This window comes from Mesoplodon bidens (genome assembly GCF_964165515.1).
Source record: "Mesoplodon bidens genome assembly, chromosome: 11".
NCBI classification, from domain to species: Eukaryota; Metazoa; Chordata; class Mammalia; order Artiodactyla; family Ziphiidae; genus Mesoplodon; species Mesoplodon bidens.
This window is the reverse complement of record NC_138167.1, coordinates 2,914,907-2,939,845: the sequence shown is the minus strand read 5'-3', so window position 1 is coordinate 2,939,845 and position 24,939 is coordinate 2,914,907. Positions and strand designations below refer to the sequence as shown.

The following is a 24,939-nucleotide window of genomic DNA, read 5'->3' as shown; positions in this document are numbered from 1 at the left end:
GACAGCCACTCTTCAGGAGAATGGGCCTTGCCTTTGGGAGGGGAGTGAGGGCTGCCACGACTCCTGTTTGAGCAGGTTTACAGGATGCGGGGCGCAGGCTGGGGGCCCACCCAGGGAGCGGCCCCCCCTGGGCTCACAGGCCCTTTTTTCCAGGCGAGCCCCACCTTTCACCCCAAGCCCAATCAGCCTCCCTGTCAGATGCCCCAGAAGGGCCTGCTGTGTGCGGTGGGCACACACCACGCCATCCGCTCCCGGATGCCCGGAGCAATGAAGCACCGTGATGGGCGCTCGCTTATCAGGGAGGGCAGGCGGCTTGCGGAGAACGAGATAAGGCCCGGCAGTGGGCCCAGGAAGTGTAATGAAGCCCGAAGGTCACTGTCATGCCCCAGTGGAATTTCCTGACCCAGCAAATCTAATGTTCCTCAGCCACTCCATGGAGGGCACTGACCGCCAGCTGGGACAACGCTCTCTGACACAGTGGCCAGCCTGTGCGAGCAGCCCACGCGGCTGGGACCCTCCCGCCGACTCAGGAGCCGCTGCCTCTTCCTGCCTCTTCACTGAGGCTGGAGCCACTGCAGGGAGAGCAGCAGGCACACAGCATTTGTAGATGCTCCAAAGAAGACGGGGAAGGAACAGTGGCCGGGACCCCGTCTGCTCTGAAGCCACGGGAGAGGGGAGGCTGCACGCGGCCCCCCCGCCCCCCAGCGGAAGGGAATGAGCCGCGTGGGGATGAGTGGTGGGCGCATCTCTGTTGGGTAGAACGGGGCTGTCTGAGGACTCGGCGGTCTCAGTGCATAAAGCCATGAAGCACTGGCCACTCTGTAAAGTAAGGCTCCCTCCCCTGTGCCCACTCAGGCTGCCCCATGTCCAGGAGGCTGCCATTCAGGCTGCCTCCCACTGAGGGGCCTCAGAGGAGCATCTGGGCCACCCCAGACCTGAAGGTAGTCTGCTGTTGGTACCGAAACTCTTAGGAAGGTTCTTTCCACAGTCTCTCTCCGGTTGCTCTAGCAGAGGGTCGTTGCTGGTGGATCCTGCTCACACACGAGGGGGACCCAGCCTTGCGCAAAACCTCCCAGGATGCAGACGGCACACACAGCCCTGAAAGCAGAGGCTCCTGCTGGCCCAGTTCTCCCTCCCGGGGTCCCTGCTTCCCGCCCCCTCCACAATTAACCTTGCCACCGGCTGCCACGTAACTATTCTCAGACAGAGCCCTGGGGGTGCCACGCTGCCCCTCTCGCCAACTGAAAACCTTCTCTGGCTCCCCAGGGATTTGACACAAGTACTCAAGCGTGGGGTTGTGACCTCCGGCACTGTGCTCTGTCAGTCCTGACCTGTGCCCTAGCTCCATGCACTGGACGCCCACCAACACCGCCCTCAGCCTTGCCGATGGGCGTGCATCTTGCCAGATCACCACCATTTGTCCTCGCCCTGGAGGCCCTCTCTAGGGTCACTGGCCAGCCTTGGTCCCCTCCTGAACCCTGGGGGGGCTCAGATGTCCAGCCTGGAGCTCAGAGAATGTGGCTGGGCTCCGCGAGGCCTGATGCATCTGGGTGACTGCGTGTCACTCATTCCCTGAGCTCCGGCCCCAGGGGGCGCCTCCATATCCCATTCGGGCCGGGCGCCAGGGCACACCTGCTCTCCCCCTCCCCCACACGGTTGCCGGAGGAAATGCCAGCCTCGGCTGGGCGGGACGACACAGCGGGATCAGGCCCTGACCACCGAGGCCGCCCCTCGTCGCCTCGCCCAGCATCCCTCCGTGGGTGCCCGCTCGTCCTAACGGCAGCACAAGGCACATGCTCAGACTGCAGGGAACCAGGCCCAGGCCCAGCTCTGACACTTGCCACCTGTGTGACCCGGACCAGAGACGCACAGCTCTCGGAGCAGCGTGCACGTTTTTTGAATGAATGAACGAAGGAGTGACCCTGTTTCCATTTCCTCGTCTGCAGAGTGGGGTTAGGGAGGACTCCGGGGGGCAGAGAGGCACTGCTGGGAAAGGGCCTTACCAGGTGGGCCGTCCACACCCCAGAACCTTCCATCTACACACACACAACCAGCCAGCACATTCAAGGGCTCCATACGAAGATCAAGGACACAGATAGTCATTACCAGTCACTAAGACTCCCCAAGCACCCACTGTGGGCCGCCCTGGGCTCGCCGCTGTGGCTGTGACCGAGGAGCCCGCGTCCACCCAGGGGAAGAGCTGAAAACTGAAAAGGCAGCTCGAGCACGAGCCAGAGTGGGTGGCGTGAACCGAGGGCAGGGAGGCCTGGCCTATCCGGGAAGGCTTCTTGGAGGAAGTGGGAGCGTGCTGGGCTGTCACCCCCACTGGAGGCGGGTGGAGGAGGGGCCCCAGGCGCTGCACATCGATGCAAAGGCGTGATCACGGGGACTCAGCTGGGTCTAGATGCGGTCCTCACCTCACGCGTGTGTGATACACAAGCAGGGCGGTCAGCCCAGTCACACACGAGGAGACTAGACCCGAAGAGCATAGGGCTCCTCTAAGCTGGTCAGTGGCAGGGCTGGGGCCCGTCACTCCGAACAGAGCCCTCTCCTTACGCCTAGTGGTTCTGCCCGGGCCTGGTGCTGGACCCTGCTCTTACGCACAGAGGCACAGAGCCGTCCCACACGCACAGAGGGAGCAAAGGGAAGGAAAGAGGTGGGGTGCGAGCGCCCTCAGGACCACGCATCCAGGAACAGAGAAGCCCCCCGTCGCCGGCCCGTGGAACTGCTTTGGAAGTCCCAGGGGACACGCCAGCACCACCCCCACGTCACCCCCCAGCCAACACGTCCCCCGCATTCCGACCTCCTAGAGCCTGAACGCTGGTGTGGGTGCCAATGAAAGCAGGCAGAGGCCCCGCCCCCCGAAACCCCGGCCCAGGGAGAGTGCGGATGACAACCGGGGGTGGGCTGTCCACGTTTATCAGCCAGCTCTCCGGGGAAAAGCCGTGACTCGTCGTGCTCGCCACTTTTCACAGTGCAAATACTCCCACCGTGGCCAGTTTCTAGCTCCTGATGGCAAATTTCCTGCTTCTTTACTAACAGGCTCTTGACCGCCAGCACGAGCAGCCTCCGGCCAACCACTGCAACGGCCCAGCTCCCTCGGTCCAGGAGAAACTCCAAGGCAAGGAGAAGAACCCAGCACCCTGCTTGTCCTCCCAGGAGAAGTCGCACGTTGGGGGTGGGGACAGGAATGGAGGATGGACACGTCATGGGGAGGGTCTCCCGGGGTCCCCCACCGGTGGCCTAATAACCAGAAAAAGACCGCTGACATTAGCTCCCATACAATGTAGGTCAGGCCAGGTCCCTGCTCTTCTCAAAACCCTCGAACGGGGGACTTCCTGGCGGTCCCATGGTTAGGACTCCACGCTTCCACTGCAGGGGGCACGGGTTTGATCCCTGGTCGGGGAACTAAGATCCCGCATGCTGCGCGGCCAAAAAATAAAAAAACAAAACCCCCTAACGGCTCCCATCTCTCCCACGGTAAGAGACGAAGCCCTCGCAGCATTTTCCCCGTTGACACACGCACGTCCGTCCCGCTCATCCCTCCACTCCGGCCACTCGGGCCTTCCTGCTGTTTCTCACGGGGCAGCCTTCACGCCGGCTTCTCCCTCCGCTGGGTCACCCCTGCCCCAGGCGTCTGCTCCACCAGCACTCACTCCTTCACAGCTCCACCCAAAGCCACCTCCTCAAGGGCTGCCCCGCTGAACTCTGTACCTCCCCCAGGGCACCCAGTATCAGCCAGCTCCGCTCTCTGCACAGCACTTAACCCCAGCGTACGGTGTAATTTGCTTTTTTATTCATTGATGGTTTAGGATCTCTCATCTTCACCAGAACTAAGCTTCATGAGGGCAGGGTTCTGGCTGTGTTTCCGCAGCCAAGGACAGCTCTACACGTGGTCAGTAGTCAGGAAATACTTGTTGAGTGAAGGAAGGCCCAGAGAAGGCTTCTGCCCAGCCCAACAGGAGGCAGCTGGGGAGGGAGGGGCCCAGTGGTCAGTGCCCGCCCGGCTGGGACTCCAGGTGCCCGTGACCTGGCACCGCACCTCTGCGTCTCATTTTCTCTTCTCATTTAGGCTGTACGGGACCCTACGTGGCTAAAGGATGCCGGGTCTGAAGCCCTCTGACTCTACAGCAGGAGGCCCCAAGGTCAGGTTCGAGGCCTTCCCTTAAAAGGTCTTGGGAAAGACAAGCTCTTCGCGTCCCCTCTGCACCAGCCACACCTGAGCCCCCAGCCACACCGCCCCCTGTCCCCCAGCCCTGAGATCGGGAGAAACTCCCAAAGAGCACTGCCCACCCCTGGGTCAGAGCCACTGGCGCCCCAACTCCAGGCAGCTGCCCATCACACCCCGCGGGCGCCCCACATGCAAAGCGGCCAGCTCACCCAGCTATTTTAAGCTCTGCGGGCCCAGCTGCAGCTCGTCACCACAGCGGGCTGGTGGCCCAGGGTGCAGGCAGGAGCAGCCAACTCACAGAGGAGCACCGACCTGGGGAGCTCCGAAGGGGGCCGGTCATCCTTTGTGACCGCAGCCCTCCTAGGAGGGGCCGGAAACTCCCGTCCACGCCCTCAGATCCACCAGCCGTGGGAAAGTGAGTCAAGGGCTGCCCTGGGCACGCCCAGATTCCACTGCTGAATGTGACCCCTGAGTTTCCACATCAGAATGAGTCCTGGTCCCGCCCTGCCTACCCCTAGACATTCCAACCACGCTTGAGCTCCCACTGCACCCACCCTCCGGGGCCTGACAACTCGAGACAGGCCACGATGTGGACAGAAGACCTGGGAACGGCTCACTCACTGGGCCCCCAGCCTTTTCCCCTCTCGGTCTCCCCAGCAACTGTGCACAGTGCTGGCTCACAGCTACGCTCCACAAACCCTTGTTGACCAAGTAGTTGTTTCTAAATGTGTTTGAACCACATGTGACGGAAGCAGTAGACGGACAACTCAGTGTCAAGGGCTGTCATCAGTATCAACACTACTACGTACATTTCTGCCGACCCCACTGGGCAACAGACCTGAGGACAGAGACCACAGAACCAAGGAATCAAGAGAGTTCAGTGACAAAACAGGGGCACCCCAAGCTGCAGCCCTTTCCCGGAGGGCTGCCACCCCCAGCTCCGGGGGGACGGTTACACTGTGTTCTCCGGGAAGACGGTTCCCTGAAGTCGTGCGACGCGGACGCCCTGCTCCAATCCACCCTCCTCCGTAGGACCTCCAGCAACCAGGAGCTGCCTGGAGAAGCAACGCACAGAACAGAAACCCTGGGTGTGAGCTGTTCCCACCGCCAGCCTCCTGCCGCAGGACATCAGCAAGCCCAGGGCAGACAGGTCACACCTGCCTGAGGCTCCCAGCCACATCCTCCGGCTCTAATTGCTCCGTTTAAGCAACATCAGCACCCAGGGGAAGAGGGAAGGAGATCCAGAAGGTGCTGTAATTAGGGAGCTCCGCGACCTATCCCCTTGCTCCCCGTCTACCTCGAGAGGGAACCTGCCACCCACACCTTAAAGAAACAGACCCACCACCTGCATTAGGGGGAGGAAGCAGGAAATTCCTTGAATTTCCTTGTTGGAGGAAGATCCCAGAAGCTGAGGGTCTTCAGAGACCATTGAGTCCACTCTCCTCCCTTCCCCTCCCCCCGCTTCCATCATTCCAGACTCTGCTGAACATTTCTATTATAACTGTAAAAGCAATGACAACAGCCTGCGTTTACAGGAAAAAAAAAAAAAGGTACATTGTTGAAAGGGATTTCACACAAGTGACTGTCCTCAAAGTAGGTGCAGAGAGCATCGTACGGAAAATGAGATGACCTGCACCAAGGCCTTCACACTGCCATCCAGTCCCAGGCTCCCTCAGCGAGCTGCCCAGGCCCCGGCTTCGGAGGCCTCGGCCGGCGGGGACCAAAGTCAGAATTTCTGAAGCCAGGACTACGATGACCTCCTCTGTTACTGACCCCCCTGCCCGCCTTGAGAAAGTGGTTCACTGGATCCACTACCCAAGCAGCAACTCAAGTCCCACCACCTCTAGGAAATCTTCCAAAACCAGAGGATCTGGGGGGTGTGAGACCCGCCCCCCTGCCCTGTTTGGTGAGTCTCCGGAAGAGACATCTGCACACGATCACCAAAGTGGCGCTGAGACATTTCAGTCCGTAATCTGAAGTCACACCAGCTGGGGAGGCATCCTGGCCAAAATCTCCCCTCCAGCAGGGACAGATCTGCCAAAAGCACTCAGTCAGCCGGAGCCCATCCTCACAGACGTGCCTAATGCAGGGGGATGGGGGGGGCACAGAACAATAGGATGAAGTCACTGCAGGGCTGCCCCTCCCCCTCATGCTGTAGAGTCAACGCTACGGGTTCTGCCTTTGTTCACCCTCAGGCCCTCACCCCGACACAGCTGCACAGCACAGACACCTAGGGTTCCCTGCGCCCCCCTAGAGAGGGCTTTCGATCCGTCCTGCACCCACCCTGACCCTGAACCCAGCACCCTGTCCCAGCCTCGGGGAGGCCTGCGCGCCTGGCTCAGCTCTCTCCAGCTGCCCCGGTTCCAGGCTTCCGTTAGCCTCCCCCCTCCAGCCTGGGGGCTCCTCGGGCCTATGGCCCAGTGACAATCCCCCTGCTCACGGCCCCCCGCCTCGCCGCCCCCATCACGTGGGTTCGCTGACTCAGCCCGAGCAGCGCGTGGTCAGGTCACGTCTTGGCCAGCGGACTGTTGGCCTCGGGAGAGCAGGGCATAGTCGGATGCTCGCCACGTCCCCTCAGCTTCCACCACGTCCCAGTCCCGAGCCAGGGACCCCACGAGCACTTAGCGAATGAAGGAACGATGTCTGGAAATCTGGCCCAGCTGGCTCTCCTGGTGGCATCTCGTGTCAACAGAAAAATGGGGAAGGAGAGGGAAGAAAAGCCCAGGGAGAGAGAAAAAAGGAAAGGAGAGCTCGCCTACAGGCCAAGACCAAGGCCATCGGCTGGCGGGGGTGGGGGGCACAGGCCCAGGGAGCTTAGCAGGCCCTCGGACACTCCCTATCCCCCCAGGGCCCCGTCAGGAACCAGAACTGGCCAATTAGCAGCTTCCTCCTTCCATCGGCAGGGCATCTCCCAAGCAGAGAGGCTGTCTGACCTGGGTAATTAACGGAGCAATTAACTTCCCTAACCTGCTGCCTCGGGGCCACCTTTCAGAAAGGACGGCAGCGCCGGGGCCTGCAGGGGGCAGCGCAGAGCACCTGCCCTTCAAGATCCCCCACCGCCTTGTCCACCAGCCCCGCAGTGCCAGGAGCTCCAGCCTGCCTACGCCACATGACACACAGCCCCAAGACTTCACCGCCCGCAGGGCCTCCACGGCACGCACACGCGCGCACACGCACACGCACTGGCTGTGGTAACACCTCTCCACCAGCCAGGGTGCTGGCCGTGGCCTCCGTCTGGAGCCTGGGAGTCTGTGGGGTCCAGAAAGGAGCAGGGAAGAGCAGGCGCAAGGAAGCCCAGAAGGCAGGACTGCGGGGCGGGTTTGCGGGGGCAGAGCGGGCGGCAGGAAGGGCGGGGGGGATCAGGAGACCCAGGCTTGAGTCCTGTCTCTCAGGGCCTGGGCGACTCTGGGCAAGCCACTGAACGCCTTGAGGTACCTGCAGTCTGCCTGTCTGCAAAATGGACCTAGAGCCTACCTCCCCCGAGGGCTTCCTGAGGATCCAGGGAGCCCAGGAAGAGTTACTCACTTACCTCCAATCTCCTCCGCTCTGCAGAAACGCCCTGGGGAGACCCTGCACAGACAGCCTTCACCCGCTGCTTGAACGCTGTCAGCAGGCAGCTGTTCCCTAAGTGAGCCCTACCTGCCCACCTCTGACTTCTACCTGGGCGGCTTGGCCATGGAATCAGCCTGGTGACAGGAGCTCTGCCCTTTCACATGTCACTCGCTGCTCCATGAGTCATGAGTACAGTACGTGCATGGAGCCCGTGCGTGACGTACACACCGTGCCTGATTTAGTACCCAGCATGCGCTGCACTTAATAAAGAGTAGATGATATTTCTCTTCATTAGCATCATCATCGTTACCCTGGCTAAAAGAATTAGTTCTTCCCTCTGGAGCGGTAAAGCGGAGGCCGAATTCCTCTCCCAGGTGCCAGCCTGTCACACGTAGGGAGACAGTGTCAAGTCACTCGAGCCTCTCTCTCCAAGCAACACATCCCCTTCTCAGCAGCCTGCAGGGCTTTGCCACCCGGCCCAGCTCGTCTTCCTGCCCTCCCTGAAACGCAGTGCCCTGAACTGCTACGTCTGAGCCCCTGGCACATAGTAGGGGCACAGAATCGTTTGGTGACCGAGCACTTGATGAATGAGCTGGACACTCTGCTCCATGGAATCTGAACATTGCAAGTGGCCACAGACTGGCTGGCTGTGGACGCTCCACCCCCACCAGTGCAGCCTGGCACCACCTCCCTTCACTCTGTGACCGTCGGAGACAGAGTCCTGAGCGGCACCGGGGCCTGCCCGCTGTCTCACCTCAAGCGCTTCAAACCAGAGCTCCCCGATCAAAATTCCTGCCTCTTCCACATCTAAGTAACCCAAGTAAGGACTTGGGCTACAGGGGCAACTGTAAACATCTGCCCACTATCTTTCATCTTGTTAGTTTTTCTCCATTCTTACAGACACTAGTGATTTAAAGCCCCAGTTCTTTTTTTTTTTTTTTTTTTTTTTGCGGTACGCGGGCCTCTCACTGCCGTGGCCTCTCCCGTTGCGGAGCACAGGCTCCGGACGCGCAGGCTCAGCGGCCATGGCTCACGGGCCCAGCCGCTCTGCAGCATGTGGGATCCTCCCGGACCGGGGCACGAACCCGTGTCCCCTGCATCGGCAGGCGGACTCTCAACCACTGCGCCACCAGGGAAGCCCTAAAGCCCCAGTTCTAATATCCAGTATATTGGTAAATTCTCTCAACGTTCAGAAGATCACAGAATTTTTGCCCTAGAATGCACGTAAGAGATGGTCAAATTCAATGCCTTCCATATCCACATGAGGATATGAGGCCCAGAGGGCCACATATGGGCCACATGAGGCCCAGAAAAGTGATGTAACTTGTCCGAGGACACCTGTAATTTTGTGGCAAAACTGAGATGTGAGCCCTGGATCCTTCCTCTCAGCCCACATCTCTAAGATGCTATAGCACTCTGGAGTGCGTGCCTTGTGCCAGGATGTTAAGATCTGTTTTCTCCAATCCTCATTACAACCCTGCAAGATAAACACTGCTTCCCCATTTGACGAATGAGAGAGCTCAGGCCCTGGACCTCACAGACCAGGAGCGTGTGGCCAAAGAAGGAAGAGAGGCTGCTCCATCTTACTCCAGATGCGTCCCCCCCGCCCCTGCCTCCCAAGGTCACTGAGCACCGGAGCATCTCCAGCCAGACGTCCAACAGACACGCGAACCCACACATCTAAATCTAAATTCGTTATCTTCTCTCTCCAACACCTACCTGTTCCTCCCTTGGTATTTTCTACTTAATAGCATCACCACCAATGTGGTCACTTAAACTAGAAACCGAGAGAGAGATTCCTCAGACTCTATTACTTTACCTCTTCACCCCACAGATGCAAGCCAGCTCCCAGGGCCTCAAACCCATCCGTCTTCCTCTCCTTCATCCCCTTGGCAACCTCATCCTCCTTCCGAAACCTACACGAGACTATTACCAACACCTCTGCCTGGTTTCTCTCTCCCCATCTCCATCTCCTGAGCACCTTTCACGTTTGTCCTCACAATCATCCTTCTAAAATAAGCTGATCTTACGTTGCCCCAACTTAAAAACTTGGCTGGTTCTATTCCAAATTTCTTTGAAGAGCAGACCAGCTCCTTCAGCACAACCTGGCAGACCTTCCACTTGAACTCCTATGCATCCTGCAAGACCCAACTCAAACCCCATCTGCTCCTTGTCTGGCCCCTGCCCTCCGACCTCCCTAAGTCAGTCATTCTGACTCAGCCTCCATGAGTGCCTCTGCTCTTCACTGTGTTTCCTCAGCAGGTCTCTCCCCTCTCTTTTGGAGGTGAGCTCCTTGAGGGCAGGAAGGTGGCATTTCTGAATCCCCAGCTCCAACTCACGGGTATGCTCATTTATTCATTTGCTAATTTACTCCACCTTGAAAACGCTCAATGAAAACGGCTGAGTAAACTAGCAAATTCATAAAGCAGGGCTCTGTTTATAATTTTATTTTAAAAAATAATCTTCTGTTAAATAAAAACCCGTGTCTTGAGTTAAGATCAAATTTATTTTAGAAACATGATGTTAAAATACTGACTGACAAGGGTCCTTGTAAAAATGCATGAAATTCAAGCTTCCTGGTGGTCAGGCACTTACTTTGGAGGCATCAGTGTCAATAAAGAGAAGAAAAATCCAATTTTGAGAAATAAAGAATCTGAGCTATAACAGGTATAATAGATGTGTGACTAGGACCCAAATGAATTAATTTGCTAATTGTTTCCATTTGCTGTCATCTGTAGGAACTCCCAGATTAGCGCTTTTCATACTGCGGGTGGGTCATTTCTCATTAGTGGGTTATAAAATCAGTTTAGTGGGTCAGGAAGAGTATTTTTAAAAAATTAAAACAAAACAGAAAATACCAGAATGTATCTCACACAGCAGTTTTGCAGAACATTTTTTTCAGGGTTAGCATGCACATATAAACACACACACACACACACGCACATAATGAGTCACAAAGTTTGAGAAACACAGCCCTGGGTCTTTCAAGGTGACATGCGTGGCCCACGAGAGTCTCAGAACATGGGCCAGCTGCCCATGAGAATACGTACTTTCTAGGCACAAAATTCAGAGCGAATTACTTTCTGCAGGGGGCCACCCCAACTGCGGGAAGTACACTTGGATTCACCCTCCAAGATGGAAATGTGCTTTAAAAGGATGCCAATAAGTTACATGTACCGTGAGAAGACAGAGCAAGTCTTATCCTAGGGAAAATGCATCCCGGAGTCATGGGATCCAGCAACATCATCTGCTGGACAGAACCCTGGCTGGGAAAGTGGATGCAGTATGCTGGCCTGCAAAACGGGAGATCAGTGCCCACGTCACAGTGAAGCAAAACCTCAAACGGACCATGGATAATATGGACTCTTTATTCACGTATTCCTCTCTTGATTGCTGAAACAAATCAAAGTTGGTTTAAAAAATGCATGAAGTTATTAGCTCATCACAGAACTATACCTTCCTAACCCATTAAACTAGAGAAAACCAATTCTGAACTGAGCCAATATTTTATCCGCTACAAAATCTACTCAGCTGTCTGCCTCATGTGGCTGAAGGAAACACCACCTCCCGCTGGTTCCCCCAAACAGAGGGAAAACATTGGCCCTCGTGCATCCGAAGGCTCTTTGCTGAGGACAGTGGGCTAGAGTCTTGTTTCACTTAAGGCAGGATGCGAGGAATGGTCTTGAAACACAAGGGGAAGCCTCCAGAAGAGAGCTGTTAAGGACAGGGACAGGTGACCGGAGCAGGTGCTCGCCACGACCCCGGGCAGGCTGAACCCCACCCCACCTGGAGCCCGGCTGGGCCGCGTCATGTCGGGCATGTAATGCAATGCACCCGGCATGGGAGCAGCCCAGTCCCTTCCTTCCTAGATGACTTTGGGAGGTGCCTTCCTGTCTGCGGCATCCCTGGTTCCAGGATGAGGAGCGATGGTGACCATGGCGTTGCCACCAACAATGGGCCCTCCGCCTGGGCCCCACGGCCTATTTCCAGCCCCCGATGGTTCCTGTCTAATGCCAACATCAACTGAGGAATCCAGGGCATCCCGGGCCCAGCATTGTTCAAATCACACATTCCTCTGCTTAAAAAGCTACTGAATAACTCTCATTCCTCCACCTCCCAGGAGAAACCACATCAGAGGACAAGCAACCAGATCCCTGTGTGTGATGGGAACAAAGGGGGACAGCCACAGGGTGTCCCCTGCCCATCAGCTCCCCGGCAGAGGGCGCAGACCTGCCCAGAATGCTCACCTGCCCCTTCCAACAGAGCACCTGCCACAGAGCCCCTGCCCATGGAGCCCCTGCCACGGAGCCCCAGACCACAGAGCCCCTGCCCTGGAGCCCCTTCCCACAGAGCCCCTGCCATGGAGCCCCTTCCCACAGAGCCCCTGCCACAGAGCCCCTGCCTCAGAGCCCCAGACCACGGAGCCCCTTCCCACAGAGACCCTGCCACAGAGACCCTTCCCATGGAGCCCATGCCACGGAGCCCCTGCCCATGGAGCCCCTGCCTCGGAGCCCCAGACCACAGAGCCCCTGTCATGGAGCCCCTGCCACGGAGCCCCAGACCACAGAGCCCCTGTCACAGAGCCCCTGCCTCGGAGCCCCTGACCTTGGAGCCCCTGACCACGGAGCCCCTGACCACAGAGCCCCTGCCTCGGAGCCCCTGACCACGGAGTCCCTGACCACGGATCCCCTGGCCTCGGAGCCCCTGACCTCGGAGCCCCTTCCCACGGAGCCCCTGACCTCGGAGCCCCTGACCTCGGAGCCCCTGACCACGGAGCCCCTGCCTGTGGGCCTAACCCACCTCCAGTCACAGCAGCCAAGAGCAGCTGTGAGCAGCCTGGGCCCCACCTGTCTCCTCGGTCCGCACACGCTGCCTTTGAAGTGGCCGTGTCTCTATACCACCTATCTCCCTGGCTCTTTGTGAAAACTGCAACGAAACCCTCGGTGAGGGGAAGAAGATTGCTGATCTTTACCGAAAGCCTAACTCTCAGGCACTGGGTTTAGCACTCGGGTGAGAAACCTCCCGATCCCTATGGGTCACCAGATGGAGATGGAAATGCAAATGGAGGGAAAAGACCACAAGAAATATTACGCTGAGCACTGCAGGGAGGGAAGAGGAAGGGAAACGGGCAGAAACAAAGAACAATGCAGTCTGCCGCGGGGAGGGGATGACACTGCCCTGTGACCTGGGGCACGAGGTGAAGACCCCACTGCCTTAACCCGCTCACAGAGGTCAAGCACGACGCGAGACTTGCTTGCGGCCCACGAGGAGCCCGCCATCTGACGGGAGGCCAGGCAGCGGGCCAGACCCCTTCCCAGGGCAGAGCTCGCAGAGCCCCACAGCCCAGGCAGCACCCGCACCATCCTTCCCACCAACCACGTAACCAACCGGGGAGGTGGGCTCTGTGTGAAGAACTTCTGCCATGAGGAATTTCACAACTTTGTTTCTTGGCTGCATGAAAAGTCACGGAAATACAAATTAAAACAGCCAACCTATCGCTGTTCACCCCCCAGGTTAGTAAAATGTATGCATCCGGTTAAGCAAGGCCGTCCAGTGCTGGCCGGAGTGGGGTGCACCTCCTCGGTCCCTCCCAGCCTCGCCTGCCCCTCCTCCCCAGGGCCCTCTCTGGGAGGCGGCCGGGCATCCTCCTAACGCTCAGACCCGCTCATTTCACCCACCTGCTGAAGCACCTCAATGGCTCCGATTTTAAGGCGTGTTTGAAGAACAGCCCTGGTGGGTACCTTGGGGCAGACTGGACAGGACTCAGCAGGACCTAAAACACGCACAGTTCATGGCCAAGTAGGGGAGGGTGGGCCGGGGTGTGATGAAAAGATGGGACCTGGGGTACATTTTCCTTGGAATTTTCCCTGACAGTGAGCTGACACCCTCTCGCCTGTGACCAGGCCCCAGAAAGGGGTCCAAGTCACTGGATGAAAAGGAAGGAAGCCCTAGTGGTGGTGAAGCTGTTTAGTCAACGGCTTCGTCTCCTTTTAACTAACTTTTCAATTGTGACCAGGCCAAGGGACAAAATACTTTAGTCAATCAGCAGACACTGACAGAGCATCCTCTGACCGGTGGGAGGCTAGCAGGGAGAAGTGCAGCGCTACCTGGTTGGGGCTGTCCACTGGCCACGCTTACACGCACGCCCTCCCTTGGCCATGCTCGGCTTTCTCCATCAAGCCCGCCTCCCCGATCCCAGGCAAAACCAGACCTTCTCTTCTGCACTCAGAGCCCTGGACTAAAGCTCGCTCTGCCTGCCACTCTGCGAGTCTCAGTGCTCAGACGGGGAGGAGGGGCAGCGGGGAGGGTTCCTGTCCATCCTGGGATCCCAGAACCTAGCACAGCGCCTGGCCCCTAACAGGGGAAAATGAGCGAACGAATGCATGAATGACCCATCGAACAGACGCACGCCCGGCAGAGGACGTCCACAGAGGTGGGGTAGACAGATCCCAAGCCCTGGGAGGGCGGGGCGGGGCTAGGCAGCAGGTGCTCCAAGCAGGCGAGGAGCAGGCACGGGGGCAAGCAGAGTGCTGGGTGTCAGCGTGGGTCTGGTTAAGATGCAGTGTGCAGAGCCCCAGAAATCAATGCTCATTTTTAAAACACTGCTGCCTGGGGCCTCCCTGGTGGCGCAGTGGTTGAGAGTCCGCCTGCCGATGCAGGGGATACGGGTTCGTGCCCCGGTCTGGGAGGATCCCATATGCCGCGGAGCGGCTGGGCCCGTGAGCCATGGCCTCTGGGCCTGCGCGTCCGGAGCCTGTGCTCCGCAACGGGAGAGGCCACAACAGTGAGAGGCCCGCATACCGCAAAAAGAAAAAAAAAATAAAATAAAATAAAACACTGCTGCCTGGAGCCACCCTCCCTGCCTGATTCCAGGCTCGGTGTTAAGTATCTTTCTATTTATAAAGCGACTCGCCGGAGGAGCGGTGCAATGCCCGTCCCACAGCGGCCACAGGGTGGGGCAACCTGGGCCGAAGGAGAAACTGAGGCCTAAGAACAAGACGCCGGGAACGCCCTGCGGGTTCCAGCCGGAGAGAGGCTCCCGCGACCCCGAGCCCCTCACCAGCTGGAAGGCGTTGCCCTTCCCTGGGGCCTCCACGACCACTGCCAGGTAAGCCGGGCCTTCCACAGTAAGTTCTCTGAGTGCTGGGGACAGAGCCCAAGGGGACGTGAGCACGGGAGCCTGGCTTCCTGGGTCCAGGCTGCTGAGCTCCCTGCACCCCATCACACACCTTCCCCAGGGCGGCCATGCTGCAGCTCAAGGGGCAGCCTCCTGGTTCCTTGTCCGTCTCTCGGGTCCCGACACCTCCAGGGGCCTGGACACCCGATGCCTGCATGCTCGAGGCCAAGGAGGAGCGCCCGATGCCTCCCACGCCGCCCTCGGGGCGTCTCCCGCCCACTCCCGGCTTCAGGCTGAGGACTGTCCTGCTCCCCAGGTCCCAGCGCCTGGCTCCTAAGTCCCTCAGGACCAGCACATCACAGAGGACACACACCACTCGGCAGGGTGCACCCACAGAGCCCTCGAGAAGTCAGAGGCTGGTGCCACACTGCACATCACACGGGGCACAAAGCTTCGAGCAGGGCCTTGTGAGCACTCCTGGCCGCCTGCTCAGCAAATAAGGAAGGAAAGATGAGGGGCCGGGCAGGGGGACGCTCGAGACCCGGCAGCGTGTGCACCCCCAAATCAGGAGGCTCCTGAGGTCCCGCTCAGGTTAACAACACGGCCGAACAGCACTGTGCGCTGAGCCTGTCACCAGGCACCTGGGGAAGGCCCTTGTCCAGCCACGCAAGACACACGTGCTACGTCTCCAACACAAAACTAGGGAGGTTAGAACTGGAAGGCGACCTAGAAATCACTCAGGTGTGTGCCCTCTTTACACCGGAAAAAAAAACGAGCTTCCAGAGGGAAGAATGAATGAATCCAGAGTCATCCAGCAAGGCAGTAACAGAAGCAACACAAACCCCAAGGCTCTTGACTCCATGGTCAGGCCTCTCCGCCAGGGGCACCTGGGCCGACCCAGCGGTGAGTCGCACCTGCTGGCCTAGCAGAGGCGGAGGAAGGGCATCCCTGTCCCAGGGGGAGCGGACGGCACAGGCAAGACTCAGAGGCTGGACAAATGTGACGGGATCACATCGGGACAAGAAGAGCAGGAGGGCACGTGTGTGCAGCCTGTGAGAGCCTCGAGGGCAGGGCTGCAGCCCCACTCAGGGCCCGGAAGGCCACACAGAGCCTGGGTCTGCCCCCAGGATGACCGGCGACCACTGCAGTGAATCCACCCAGGCACGCTGCACATTCCCCCGGCGGCAGGCACAGACACCCAGGCCCGCGGGCACGGCTGCTCCGGAGCTCGGCGAAGACGGCTTGAGGGGGGCTGGATAGGAAGCTACTCTGAGGTTCAGGCAGGAGACCCTGAGCATCTGCACTGGGACCCTGAGCATCTGCACTGGGACACAGAATGTGGATGCAGGGGTCGGGAGGAAAACTGAGAAAGACTCCCAAACGCCTAGCAGGGGAGGTGGGGTGGGCGGGGCCGAGCCCTGCGGGAGACTCCCCTCTCCGCTGAATAGATTCCCCTGCCTCTGGTTAGTCACCTCTGGCGCCTACATGCCTACGCCTACGGCAGCTCTGTGCTCCCCACGGCCTCAATCAATACCTGCAGGCAGACGTTGATTACAAGGCAAGCACGACTCCAAAGATGATGAAATCCAGGCTAAGTGACAGCGCTGACGGATCTAGTGCCAGAGAGGGTCACACAAAGGGGCCCAGCCCACCACCCAGCCCATCACCCAGCTCACTCTTCATGTGTCCCGTCGATGGCTCCTGACCAGGAGCCGGCACCAGGAGCGCCCCAGCAGGGGCCCAGGAAGGTCAGAGGAAACACCCAAGGCTAGCCCCCTGTGATGCTGACTGTGCGCTAGGGCGGGACTCACGAGCTGCTTTTAAATTCCCAGATGACTCAGACGCCTGCTCCAGACTAAGAACCACCAATTATTAACAGGCTCGTTTTAGAGATAAGCAGGCCTGCAGAGCTGAGCAGTGGTGCACGGCTTTGAATAGAGAGCGGCCATGGTCCCATCTGTGCTGGCTCCCCAGGGCCACCCGCAGAGCTGGGCAGGAAGGCAGAGCTGTGGCACCTGCATCCCAGGACCAGTCTGCATCCCTCCTTCCACAGCAGTGTGCTGAGAGCAGGTGGGGATGGGGGAGCTGTGACGGATGGGTCCTGCTTTGCCGGCTGCTGCCAGAGGGCCAGGGAGGAAGAGGAGAAATGAAAAGCAGCCCGGAGATATTTTCCCTGTGATTTGTGTGGGCCAAGATGTTCTGAAGCAATACTTATTCAGAGGCTTTGTCCCACTTTCATTTATTATCCAGCTTAGCCTGAGTTATCACAACCAGGACGGACCTGTAAACTAGCTACCTGACACCATCGGGACCGTGAAGAGTATTTTAAAATCTCAAGGAACAGCTTCCACTCTCCATGGTTTAAAGGAATAGATGCACTCCTTACCCTCTGGGGACTGTGGCCATTCTCGAAGCAGACACAGGAGCCCCATCCCTCGGCCACCGCTCCAAGCACTGCACCATCCACGCCCCTCCACATCCCAACAACCAGCACAGACCACCCTCTGTCACTGCCCCCTGTCCAGCCCGGAAGGCACACCTTCTAAAAGCCCAGATCATTTCCGGGGTTGAATTTTAATCATCTGTCAACAGCAATTCATTAAAACATTTGCCAGTAAAGGAATGGAAAATGGGGGCTTCTCTGGTGGCGCAGTGGTTGGGAATCCTCCTGCTAATTCAGGGGACACGGGTTCGAGCCCTGGTCTGGGAAGATCCCACATGCCGTGGAGCAACTAAGCCTGTGCACCACAGCTACTGAGCCTGCGCTCTGGAGCCCACAAGCCACAACTACTGAAGCCCGCGCACCTGGAGTCCGTGCTCCGCGGCAGCAGAGGCCACCGCAATGAGAAACCCATGCACCCGCTTGCCACAACTAGAGAAAGCCCGCGTGCAGCGGCAAAGACCCAATGCAGCCAAAAATAAATAAATAATAAATAAAAATTTTTTTTAAAAGGAATGAAAAATGAATTTATTGGGGCTTCCCTGGTGGCGCAGTGGTTGAGAGTCTGCCTGCCGATGCAGGGGACACGGGTTCGTGCCCTGATCCGGGAGGATCCCACAGGCCGCAGAGCGGCTGGGTCCATGAGCCATGGCCGCTGAGCCTACACGTCCGGAGCCTGGGCTCCGCAACGGGAGAGGCCACAACAGTGAGAGGCCCGCGTACCGCAAAAATAATAATAATAATAACAATAAAATAAAATAAAAATGAATTTATTGAGCATCTTCTATTACACACTAGGGCTGTGTTGGGCAAAGGGGCTGGGGTATAAGACCAGGTCCTCAATCATCTTACCTACCAGATCTACCATACAGAACACAGGGCCAGATAACTAACCATTCAGGAAAGACAGGCATCTGCCAGGGGGAGGGGACAGGACAGCAGGGCGGCCAGAATGTCCAGGGCAAGGGACCCTCGGGGGTTGGCGCTGGCATCAAGGAAAACATGACAAGAGGGTGGACAGTAATTTCCAAACTGACAGCAGTTTCTAAAGATCACAGGTTAGTCATGCAATCTGGTAACTAGGTTTACGGCATTGCACAAAACCAGAAAGAAAAAAAGACCAAAGAATCCCTGCCCTCATATGGCTTATATTCTGATTTGAGGGCCAGGGGGTGACAAAGAAAGACAATTAAGAAAGAACTAAAAAATACGTGTCTGATAAGCTAAGTAGAAAATAAAGAGGGATGGGGGAGACCATGAATATACGGGGTGCGGAGTGGGCAGCTGTTTTAGATAATGATCAGGGAAGGTCTCCGTGGTACCTTTGAGCAAGGGCAGCGGTAGGGAGACACCTTGGGAAGTTTTATCAAAATCCAAGCAAGAGATGATGGACGTTGGCTCAGATCAGGGCCGTAGCAGTGGAGGGAGTAAGGAAAGCTGGATCCTGGTGCTGTAAGGAGGAAATAGGGTAGGGAAGCCAAGGGGGCTGTCAACACATTAAGATGTCTATCAGTCACCTAAGCAGAGAGGCGAACCCGCAACTTTATGAGCCGGAGAACTTTAGAAACAGGAGACACTTCACAGAGGACAATCCGGGAGTCCTCGCCCAACAGGTAGTGGCGTGCTGGTGGCCCAGGAAGCCTCCCCTGCAGCCCTCCCAGCAGGGGCCGTGGCCATGCTGTCCCTCTGCTCCGCTCTGGGGTCCATGTCAGCAGCCCCAGCATTGCTGCTCGGCTCACTGGGGAGGCCTGGTCTCTGCACCCGCCTCATTCTACAGGTAAGCTACTCAGAGGCTGTCAGAGCCAAGCGATGGGACCGAGGCCACCCCCGCCGGCAGCAGAGGCCGCCTGGGTGAGCCCTGCTCTATGTCGCCCAGATCCACAAACTAGATTTTGTTTCCAGGTATGTGATTTTGATGACGAGGGAAAGATCTCTGCTTCTAGAAGGTTTCTCATAAAGTTGCTTGTGAATTCTGATTTCTTTCCTACGAACATACATTACATGCAAAATCCACGCTCCCTGATATGTGGAGGCAAACTGGACACAGACAGGCAGGTCTGACACAAGAATATAGGTTATTGGTATGAAATTGGCACAATGGCAAAGTCTGTCTCCACAGAAAGGAAGGGAAATACTGAGCCCTGGCCTGGACCGATGTGCATGTGTCAAAAGGCTCTGGAATATTCTCAGCAAATGCCACAAACGAGATGGATGGGAGAGAAATTCAGATTTAAGTGACATTTATTGAGCACCTTCTATTTCCAGGCTGTTCTATGGCTTCACTCAATCCTCACAGCGACCCTATAAGACAGGTATGATGATTCCCAGATGAAGGAAGCGGAACGTAGACAGGTAAGGGACACGCTCAAGGTCACAGCAGCCAGAAAATGACAGACAGGGGATTCGGGACACCTCGCCCCCCCCAAGACACTCTCCTAAATCAGAGCCCTCCCACTGCTACACAGCTTCCCAAAAGGAGGGCACAAGGGCCCCCCGCGCAGGTGCAAGGGGACGGCTCCGTCTCACTCGGGGAACCGGAGTCTGGGTCCCTGCATTCTTCCCTCCTCCACCCCCAGGTGGCACCTTCCAGGACCATCACTTCTGCCGTCTTCTTCCCTCCTCCAAATACTGCTCAAAGCTGCCCCTTTGTCAAGGGCTCCAGGCTCACCGCCGTGCTCCAGCCCCTCCAATGAGCTCGGGGACTTGGGAGGACCTCACAAACACCCGGCTCTGAACTGCATGACCTCGGCCCGAGGATCCACAGCCCTTCCAGCTGCAACTGCTCACGACCCCATCGATACCTAGGTACCTACGGCCTGAGTGTAACGACAACAGCACTTGTTATCAACAGCGATGTCACAGGACTTCTGCACTGCACTTCTCCCGGGCTGTCACATGGCTAACACATATGGTCCTTCTCACGACCCTGGGTGGTAGGAGGGCAGGCATGCATATCATCATTTGACGTGTGCGGAAACTAAAACGTAGGGGCCAGGGGACCTTTCCAAGGACACCAAACTAATTAATATCTGAACCAGATCTAGAAATCAGAGCTGCTCATTTCGAGGCCAGAGGTCTTTCGGCCAGACCCTACGCACTCCCTCTCTCTGCCCCGACGCCCTGGAGCTGAGTCCTCCCCGTGCCTCCACCATGTCCTCAGAGAGCACCAGGGCCAATAAGCCTTCCCGACAGCCCATCCCAAACCCCCGGAACAGAGGGAGCGCCTTCTGCTCCCTACGGGGAGGGCAGAGTGCTTTACAGAGAGAAGGCAGCGCGGGTGAAGGGCCTGCGCCCCTGTCCGATGCTCCAACGGGCATGAGACCCATGAGTGGGTGACAGGGCAGCCAGGGTCCGCTGACTAGCCTCCGTGGAGAGTACTGTCAGGGGGTCTGGGACGAGGAGAGAAAGACGGAAGATGCAGGTACCCACCCCTCGTGTTCCCGGCTCCATTTAATGCCACATGAGATCACCCCCTTGAATTTCTCCTACCTTCCTCCTGAGTCAGGTCCAAACCTGAGCTCATACATCCGCATGCCAGTCCGGTGCCAGCCAGAGAGGGGGCGGGCGGGTGGCCACGTACCACCTCCCATCCAGTCATTTGCTCCTCGGGTGCTGTGCTGATGGCGGGGGCGGTGGGGGGAGGTTGCCTTGGCTTCCCGAGGGACGGGGGGCCTGGGAGGGGAGCTGAGATTCACCAAATCCTCCCCACCCACACCCTGTTCTTCCGCGATCCCTCCAACCTCTCTGGAGACATCTGTCCGTAGAGAGACGGGATGCACGCGTCATGAGTGAGTAATAATGCTTGCTTCCCAGGCGGAAAGAGACCGGGAGGCAGGGGGATGGGCGGGGGTGGGGAAGAGGCAGGAAGTGAGTACACGCCTCTGGCGGGACCCCCCCCCCCCCAGTCCTCGTTACTCTCACACCCGGTCCCGCAGGCGTTACCAGTGTCCACGCACCCTGCTCTTCACGCTACACGCTGGGCAGCTTCGGGGTGGGGGGGGTCGGGGGTTTGCCCACCCAGCGCCCCCGAGCACTTGGCGCCCCCAGAGCACCTGGCACGCATGCACTGGGGACGCACACGTGCTGCCCCACCTCTTGGTTTTGAAGTGAAGGATGCATAAAGAAGAGGGGCCAGAGAGGCACGTTCACGAAGGCCTTACTGACCAGAAGGTTTGAAGCACGCGGAAGGAGTTGGTGCGGCAGAGAGAGACGAGATTTTTCTGATGATAAAGGAGAGAGGACGTGGTTTTTGCCGAGGACAGTTGCAGGGCCCCTTGCAGGGAGCTGAGCTAAAAGGTGTGTGGCATCTGAGCTTCTACAGTAAGTTCTGGTGCATTCTTTCTGACAGATGGCTGCCCCGGGGCTGCTCTTCCCCTGTAGCCTGGGGGTTGCCCAGGGCCCTACACGGGGAATCACCCCGGGCTGCACCTTCATCAACAAAGACCTGCAGCCGATGCCAACTTCACTCCCTCCCAGGGCATCTGCCCACAGCCTGACCCTGCAGAATCAGGCCTAGAGCTCCCAAAGGAGCCACAGGATGGGCCCAGCAAGCACACTGCCCCACACAGGGACTCTGAAGGTCCAGCGTTAAGGTACTCCTAGCCCCCTGTGCCGGCCAAGGACCCTGGAGGAGACCCACCGCCTTGGCCCCTGCATTCCAGGTGAAGGTCCACATCTGTCCCCCACAGCTCCCAGCTCCTGCCATCCCAAGCTTGCAGAGGGACCACGGGGGGCTGTGCTCACAGCGCTTAGACAGCAGCTGGCAGAGCAAGAGCCGCATTTGAGAGGCCTCTACACACCTTGAATCCAGCCCATCCTGGGCTCCGTAACCCACACCCCCCAGCCCCCCCCCATCATGCCTCTCCAGCTGAGCCTTGAGTCCATGCCGTCCCCTGTCTTCACCTAGCATTATCCTCACCACCAAAGGGGAGGCAGGTGCAAAAGGACACAAGCCACAGCCCTAGCCTCAAGGCACTTGCAGCTGTTTCTATCCTAAACTTGGAGCTCTATGTTTACTTATCATCCCTGAAATATGTCTTCTTCTCTCTGGGTCCTCCTTGGCTGGCAGAGAGTAACTTCCTTGATGATGGAAGAGCTAAAAACCCCAGTTTGTGCTCAAAATCCCATTTCTAGGGCTCAATGTCACTGGTCATCAGAGAAATCAAATAAAAGCTGCAGTGAGATACCACTACACACCCACCAGAAGGCTAAACCAAAAACAACAGAAAACATCACATGCTGGCACAAACACGGGCCATCCAGAACCCTCACACACCGCTGCTGGGAGCAAAGGTTGAAACCACCACTTTGGAAAAGTGGTCACGTCTACAGAATTGGAATTTACCCACATTCCACATCCCAGCAATTCCGATCTTTGCTATAAACCAATAGAAATGGGTTTCGATGAAAAGAAGATGCATAGAAGTACGACTTATAAATAACCAAAATCCGGAGGGAAAATGCTGAGGAAAAGGACTCAGACACAAAAGAGCACATACTGTACGATCCCAGCGACGTCAAGTTCAAAACTATTCTGTGCTATCAGACGTCAGGAGAGCGGTTACACTGACCAGGGTAGGGGCTGGAGGGGCAGGAGGGGGCTCGGGAGGGCTAGCAATGTTCGGTTTCTTGATCTGGGCTCTGGTCACTTTATAAAGGTCCTCTGAATGCTACCTCTTTGTGTACGTAAGTTATACTTCAATGAGAAGTTAGGAATTTTCCCATTTCTCTCCACTTAATGCAGCCCTGCAACCCTTTCATATTGGAAGGACAAAGCTGCTCATGTAAAAGGAATCGCTGATCGTGTGCGAGCACATGTAATAACCTAGTGTTTTTTCATCTCCAAAATGAAGGATGTGAGATGATCTCTAAGGAACCCTCCAGCTCTAGATAGTACGATGCTTTGATCCTATTCTTAGTTAAAAAAACCTCATTAATCAGTAATAAGAAATCATCCTCAAATTAATGAAAAGTAAAAAGTATGCAGCATTTGTTTAAAGACGACAGAGTGACTGCTTTCAAGAACTAAGCATATTACAAATTAAAATGTAAATGTCCACTAAATTGAAGTTAATGAAAAAAATGACAATATACATTAGACTTAATACTACTTGAATATTATTAAAATTCTGTGTCTTGCTCATGTGAGATGCTTATTTCAACCATTTTAATCGAGAGGAGGCATGAATGCCAAGTGACTACATCTGCTGTATGACAAGTGACCGAATCAGAGCGTCCTGAGGCTAACACAGGTGCAGACATCCCTGACTCCCAAGCCCGGCCCTTCGCTTCCTGGCGTGAGACCCTCCTGCACCTGGGAGAAGCCGAGCCCGGTCTGAGCCCCGAGCTGACCCCCTCCTTGAGGACCGTCCTCTGCATCAGGCTGCCTTCAAACACGGATTACTTGGGAGACTTAAGACGCCCCCGGGAGCTGGACAGCACCAGCGATGGTCACAGATTCACGGAGGCAGCAGGACGGGGATTCGAGGCGTCCTCATCAATAAAACCTCTGCATGGTGGCTAATCTCCCGGGCGCCTCGCAAGTACACGAACAGATCCACAAAGGCCCGCAGCCTCGAGAGCTTTGGCCCGAGGCTCCTCCCCACCTCCGCCGCCTGCACAACCACAGCATTGCAGGTCCCGCCCCCCAGGGCCTCGGTGTCTTCTTCCTTACGATGGGGACACCCGCTCTGTGCCCCTCGCCCTGCTTTGCAGACACAGGAACTGATGCACTCGGAATGTTTCTGGGCTCCCTCAGCACCCAAGGGAGCAGAGGGAACACAGCTCAAAGGAAGTCACTTCCTGGGGCCACGATGCGACTCAGAAGGGCAGCTCTGCCCAGGGAATTGCACCTGGAGGAAGTCCCCTGACCAGAGGGCGGGTGGACCTGGGCCCCCAGTCAATGCACCACGGTCAGCTCTCCTTCCCCGCCAGCCGAGGGTGAACCACGGGATGGGGGCCAGGTACGTAACTCATGGGGTTCAGCTCCTCTGCCAAGATCTAACAGCACTGAGGACCCGGCCTGAAGACCTTCAGCCCATGAGAAGGGAGGCAGCTGGGCTGGGCCTCCCTCCCCCGGCCCTGGAGCGGCCGGCGAACTCCCCCTCCTCTAGGCTCCACCACCTGTCTCTGGACCAAATTCGGATCACAGAGAGGCATTTCCTGAGCTCTGCAAGCCTGCTGACCCCGGAGGTTAATCCGACCCCTCCACGGCCAGGCCGCGGGGTGACGAGGCCCCCCTCCCCAAGCAAGGGAACAGCAGAATCCTAGCGTTTCAGGGACCTGAGGCATCGCTGTGTTCCAAATCCAGAAAACTCTGCTTGTGTGTCAAATCGACTCTTCATTACCGAGTGCCCGCTATTTGTTTATGGGGCAAAGGTGCATGAAACACCCACTGTGTGCAAGGAACGGTGTGGCTTCGTACCCAACCTACATCCCAGGCGTGGGAGCCCGCCTGACCCTGCCACTATCCCTTCTCTCTGCAGACCTGGGCCTGAAGACAGACCTAAAAACTGCTCCCACGATTGTTGTGAGACTCAAACCTGGAAATCCACGTGAAAGGACGTCCCTTAGGAAACAGAAAGCCCGTCAGCATCGATGGTCAGATTGCTCCCTCCCTCCCTTTTCTCTCTTAGGGACAAGGCACCCATCCAGTCCGGC

At 57.4% G+C, this 24,939-nt stretch overlaps 1 protein-coding gene across 2 annotated transcripts in view; it reads right to left on the bottom strand.

Annotated features, from left to right (window-relative positions):
* The window catches only part of TSPAN9 (tetraspanin 9), a 183,055-nt gene that overhangs the window by 86,199 nt on the left and 71,917 nt on the right, over positions 1 to 24,939 (bottom strand). Inside the window, exon 1 of one of the 2 annotated variants that reach the window (XM_081248816.1) lies at positions 20,770 to 21,048. The exons of the other annotated variant lie outside the window; for it this stretch is intronic. Coding sequence (XP_081104942.1) covers positions 20,770 to 20,878 — 109 coding nt within the window. The 5' untranslated portion in view covers positions 20,879 to 21,048. Of the gene's footprint in view, positions 1 to 20,769; positions 21,049 to 24,939 lie in introns of those variants that run through there. 2 annotated transcript variants of the gene reach the window in all.